At 34.2% G+C, this 6,487-nt stretch overlaps 1 protein-coding gene across 1 annotated transcript; it reads left to right on the forward strand.

The window, feature by feature from the left end:
• The first annotated feature begins 1,749 nt into the window (after nt 1–1,749).
• On the forward strand, nt 1,750–5,295 carry LOC140776310 (gibberellin 2-beta-dioxygenase 2-like). Its single transcript, XM_073119974.1, has 3 exons — nt 1,750–2,228; nt 4,356–4,707; nt 4,800–5,295. Exons 1-3 carry the CDS (start codon nt 1,840–1,842, stop codon nt 5,094–5,096), a joined length of 1,038 nt encoding a protein of 345 aa, XP_072976075.1. The 5' UTR covers nt 1,750–1,839; the 3' UTR covers nt 5,097–5,295.
• The last annotated feature ends 1,192 nt before the right edge of the window (nt 5,296–6,487 follow it).

A 6,487-nucleotide genomic window follows, 5' to 3' on the forward strand; every position in this document is an offset into this window, starting at 1 on the left:
TCTAACCTCCATATTTCTCATCTCAATGCCTTAAAATATCACTATTTTTCAAACAAAGGAATAAAAAAAAAGAAATCTCAAAACTTTGTTTGACTAATTCCATGCCACAAAACAAGCATCGCCTCAAATAAAGTTTATTGTTGGTCAAATGAAGGAGCATAACATCAATTAGTCTCTACTTAACTGCTCTTAATTTGCTTTGCCCCACATCACCCATTATAATATATTAGAGGCTAACTAATGTATAATTTTTCTATTAATTATTTCTCCATAAGGAAGTGATAAGATTCTTTTAAGTACAACATGGTTTTGTTCCTCAAGTCAAGTATTCTAAAAATAGTATCTTTATGGGCCTAAACCAAGTGGCAATAAATTTTGCATGGCTTCTGGCCCATCAACATGATTATAGCTTTGTTTCATGAGTCATGGCCTATGCTCTCTACGTGGATTCATGTTTGTTTATAGACGAAAGACAAGAGTGGTTTGTTGTAGGGCAGCAGAGTTATGAATCATAGGTACCAACTTAATTATCACATGTAACATTGGATATATATATATATATATCTATCAACACATCAATCACAAGCTTACAGTAACCATAATCACGCATTTATACTCTCGGATATCGATTTCAAATACGACTAGGGTCATTAGATGCTCACGATAAATGCATTGAAATGCATATCTAACAACTAACCATATTAAAATCTAACCCTAAAACCTTCGTTTAATATATTAGATTGCTACGTAAAGAAAAACATTATCACCTTGTCTTACTTTTATTGTGGTTTTAGAGCGCAGTTAATTCTTGTTTTCTACGTAAATAAAAGAGTAAAGTTTAGCTTGACAATATTACTTTCCAATATTTGCATCTCATTAAGTTTATAATTACTAGGTCCAATCTCATGGGATATATGACTTGGACTTTTCCTCCTTTTATTATGAGTAGGAGGTGATTTAGGAATCTCCTCATGCACTATGACAGCTTTGAAGAAAACGAAAGCTAACAAATATGCAATAAATATCTGTCGAATTAGTAACAGTATGCTGTAGGTACTAGTCAGCCATCTCTACTAGTTGCTGAGAAAAATAATAATATCAAATATTTATAAATATTATGTCATGGGACCCATTTTAGTTATATAAATAAATTGACACATTTTCTTTCGACCACTTAGAGTTTCATACGACTCTTACAATATATTACTAGGTTGGCAATCATGCCATTTTATGTAAAAATTGAAGGGGTTTCTTTAACCATAATTGTCATTAACTTTTTTTAATCAAAATTATCGTCACGGTTAGTTTTTTTTAATGAAATATAATATTCATATAGTATTCCTAACGTTATGAGATATAATACTTTACAATATAAAATATTGCTGACTTGTTTTTTGTTATAAAAGATAAGATTTTCTATTCTTCTACTATAATATTGGATAATATTAGATTGGATAAATTATAGTTTATCCTCTTGATTCGGTTTGATTCATAGTAATATCATGTCACACCATACGTGGATAAGCTACACGACATGTTAGATATATTTTAAGCAATTTAAGGGTAAAAGAGTCTTTTGATGATCTAAGTTTTGTTTTAATTATAATATTTTTGAATGAGATTAATAATTTTGGTTATATTTATAATATTTTGAACCTTTCAAGGCAATTATGCAAGGAAAAAAAGAAAAAGAAAAGGCAATCGAGCAAAACTAGTAATATATAGAGAAGCTCGCTCTTCCAACCCATCTCTAGCTATCCAAACAAAGCCTTCTTCCTCCTTCCAACCCTAACAAAGATTCTTACAATTAGAGAAAAAAACCTTCACCATTACCCAGCAATGGTGGCTGCTTCCAATACTAGTCCAAATCCTCGAACCGATTGCGTTCCTTCTGTTGCCATCCCAGTAGTAGACCTCTTGGAAGAGAGAACTCTTGTGAAAGATCTCATAGTTAGGTCTTGTGAGGAGCTTGGATTCTTCAAGGTGATCAACCATGGCGTGCCCCTCGACGTCCCGGCGAGGATGGAGGCCACTTCAATGGAGTTCTTCTCCTTGCCTTCGTCTGAGAAGAATCTTGCGGGACCTGCGAATCCATTAGGGTATGGAAGCAAGTCTATTGGGCTCAGAGGAGACACTGGAGATGTTGAATACCTTCTCCTACCTACAAATTCCTCATGCATGGCTAAGAGAGCTTGTGCTATATCAACGAATTACCCCCATGAATTCAGGTAACTCCTATCCATTCTTCATCGTTCGTTCAGAATGACTCATTCATTCGACCATATAACAAACTGATCACGAACACAAATAGAATTTCCTTTTTTGCAAATAAAAGAAGGAATAATATTGTCGTTGTTGTTGGTTTTTTTCTTCTTTTTCTTCTCTCCTTCTCGTTAGTTAAAATATTCGTTGTCAAAGTTAGGGTTGTTAGGAGGAAAGCTACAGGCGTACTTTTGCATGTCAAAGGGCGAGCATCGTCTACCATTTTGTATGGGGGTTGGACTTTAAAATAGAAAGGCTACTTGCAACCCCTCTTTCGACTTGGAATAATCCTGCAAGGCTACAACCATTTATAAATGCCAATTTATTATCATGTCACACTAGTTTATTATTATTATGAGATTGTGTCAGTTTGAATGTGGTACTTATGAATGGCGTGATAAGAGAAATCTAACCAATAATATATCAATTTTCTCTTCTGTTTTCTGCTGTTGATGAATGATCTTTTTGGTGGAGATGGGTATTGGTGATAGGTCGTGAAAATAATTTGGTGATGAGTAGCAGTAAAGAATGGTGATGAGAGCCATCAATCAATCACTCGTTTGGTCTATAGCCGTACCAAGATCTTAACGGATGAGAGAAAAAGAGAAAAAAACTATGAAGTATGTCTAAGTTTAGAAGTAAAATCACTGTATCTAGATATAAGAAAGAAGCAACCAAGACTAATCGAATGAAAGGAATAGATATTTTATATAAAGAAGGATTTTGATGTGGGCCAATTCATCCGAATCAATTGGTTAGATAATATTTTAAGTTTTTAGATATCATTGAATACATTGGGATATACTAAGCATATAATCCAGACCTGCCAGATAATAGTTTGAGATCATATTACAATAACTAGATGATATAAGAGATGAATATCATTGATGAATCCACAAATTGAATATTGGTAAAAGATATATAAATTGCCAACTTGAATGATAAATCCAATATAGCTAAGCAATTGCTGGCTCTTTGATTCGATGTTATACGTAATATATAATCTAACTAAACTTGATTTCTTTTATATGCATGTATCGTGAGACAGTGATACTCTTTGACGAAAGTAGGATTAGTTGGCGAGAGTGATCAAATTAATGCAACTATTGAAAGGTCAACTAGTGATGGATCTAACTAATAATTAATGTTTAATATTTATATTTATATTTATATATACCTTTCTCTAAGTCGCATGATGTAACATCTAGAAATTATGCATCTCTTTCAATGAGCCCAACTTGCATGAGATGGTCCAATTAAGGTCATCATCGATTGGTTAATTATATATATATCATCACCTTGTTAGGAGAAAGAGAACACGTACCAATCAATCACTAATAGGAATGGCTTTCAATGTCCTTATATATAAGCGTACAATTAAGCTTTACTTGAATCCCCCCTTTCACATTGATAGTAATAGGTACTTAGAAAACAAAAAGAAAAACAAAGAAATATTTACAAATAAAAAGTCACTACATATTTTGTTTTTATTATTGTCTTGAAAACCCATTGAGTTGAATTTTTTTATATATTTTTTACTTTTGAGGGTAAAAAGAGTATAATACCTAACTAAGACATTCATGTTTTATATATATATATATATATATTTATAAAATTTATATCCTCGTCCTAGCAAGAGGTGAATCGAAATAAGTCAACTTACAAAGGGATATTATGGTTATTATACAAGTTGAATTACTTTATTATATAGTACTTATTGATTAAGTGGACTGACGATAGGACATTTAATTTGAGGTAATAAAAGTTAAAATGTAGTACTTGAATAATAAATATCACTGATAGTACTTATTGATTATAGTGTTAATGATAATAAAAGCAAGTAACAGATACACCATTGGGTTATCCCTTGCACTCTCTCAATTTTAACTCCTGTTAAGGGCATCCTTATCACTTTGAGAGTATCATGTAAATAGTGATCTTTGCTATGTAAATACCACTGAGGTTAGAAATCTGAAACCCACAAGCTCTATCAAGTGGGTGAGAAAACCTATCACTTTAATGAAATAAAATCATCTCTCTTCCCTCCATTTTAACTCTTTGTTTTTCTTTTTCCCTCCTTTTTAAACATGCAGCTCTGTGATGAATGAGTATGTGGATGCTGTGAAGAGTCTTGCATGTGAGATATTGGAGTTATTGGCAGAAGGACTTGGCCTTAATAACACTGAGGTCTTTAGTAAACTAATAAGAGATAGGGAGAGTGACTCCCTCCTAAGACTAAACCACTACCTCCCTTGCAACAGCAAAGAGGACAACTATAAAAACAGCAGCAGGATAGGGTTTGGAGAGCACACTGACCCTCAGATCATCACCATACTCAAATCCAACAATGTTGAAGGCTTTCAAATACTAGGGCCCTTCGGGGCGTGGGTCCCGGTCCCGCCAGATCCCGATTCCTTCTTCGTCAACGTGGGCGATGCTCTCCAGGTTAGTTCTCCGAACACTTTCATGCTATCTGTTCTAAAAGCTTAAACTGTTAGTTCTAATACTATAATTGGATAATGTTATTATTATTGAAGGTTATGACAAATGGGAGGGTATTGAGTGTGAGGCACAGGGCAATGGCTTCTTCCTATATGCCAAGGCTCTCCATGGTGTACTTCGGTGCACCACCACTTGGTGCATGGATCTCTCCACTCTCTGAGATGATCACAAGCAAAGAGCCCAAGAGATACAAATCCTTCACCTGGGGTGACTACAAGAAGGCCATGTACACTCTTAGCCTCGGACACAACCGGCTCGATCGATTCCAAACGGATTCGGATCCCACAAAGAGGATGTTGGAGTACTCCACCTCAATTGAGAAAGTTAATTAATTAAATTTTGGCTTAATTTTTTTCTTAAAAAAAAATCAAATGTGTAGATGAGCAATTATTGAACAAGGTTTTCATCTAAATTTTGCCTATTTGTAGTTGATAATTAATTTCCCCAAGTTTTGGGTATGGATGTGTTGAGCTAAGGCCCATAAAGCACTTAGGCCCAATATGAGATAAATATATGTGTACTGAAAAGTGAAATGAAAAAGGAATGCTTTAAGATGTACTTGTACTAGTATTATACTATGTTCATCCTATTCACATCAATCCCTTTGACCATTAGTAGGAAACTAAGTTGTAAAGGATAGAGGAAACCATTGTAATTCAAGTCGGTTTGCAACTTGGTAAGGTAGTTTAGAAAGGAAGGATGTTTATGTTGGGATAAAACATTGGTTAGAGTAGATCTACATAATTGAAGTAATACTGTTTTATCCAACAAATATATGACTCGAGGGAAAACGACACCATAAAGTTTAATAACCATTTATATTGTGCATGAGGGCAAGATTGAAAGATAATTAAGATCCTCGACAAGAGAAGCCCATGAATCAATTGATTAGGTTTAGGATATTTAGGAAGGTGGCCACAAAGATGCAGAGGTAGGAGTGGATTGATAGGATCCTTAATATGATACTTGGATTTGGAAGTTACATCCTTGTAAAGACTATTAATTTTGAGATTGTTTGAGATGATTGGAAACATATCTAGTCTTTAAATATGCTGTCCAAAACAAGATTTATTTTTATGAAATTTTGCTCCCATAAATTAGATCGTATCTTAGCTCCATTGGCCTTTTGGTGACCTTTTATATATACATGGGTTGCTCTATTGTTGCTGAAACTATTCTCAGTTTAACCTATGCTTCTAGGATGATTAGGTTAATGGTTTATGATTGCATATAAGAGAGGGCCTGCTTGATTAGTCAGAAAATTTAGAAATAGCATCTATTTCATAGGAGAGCAAAAAGACCCTTAATTTGATTAATGAAAATTTCACAAACCTCTATGTCAGTTATACAAAACCTAACTCAACTTATCCACGGGAACAACCGTCACCACCACCACCACCACCTCCTGAGTGATATAAGGCTAACGTGAACAACTCATTTTCTAACTAGAGTGAATTTGGGAGGACATACTAATGTGGCCCATTTCCTTGCAAGCATCTATTGTGGTACTTATAGCTCCGCCTTGATCGTTGAAGCTATGGCAACGAGGAAAGCGCATCGTAGCCTCAAACACAAAGGCATCAATAATGTTTTGTCTAAGTTAGCCTCTCTTTTACTGGTCAATATAGTGAACAAAACCAATCGGACCTCTTAGGCAGTAGATTCTATTACAGACGACATAATTACTTTTGACTCATAATTTGTAAAATTATAAAGTTACTAA

This window comes from Typha angustifolia, chromosome 14 (genome assembly GCF_048772165.1).
Source record: "Typha angustifolia cultivar Huaian chromosome 14, ASM4877216v1, whole genome shotgun sequence".
NCBI lineage: Eukaryota > Viridiplantae > Streptophyta > Magnoliopsida > Poales > Typhaceae > Typha > Typha angustifolia.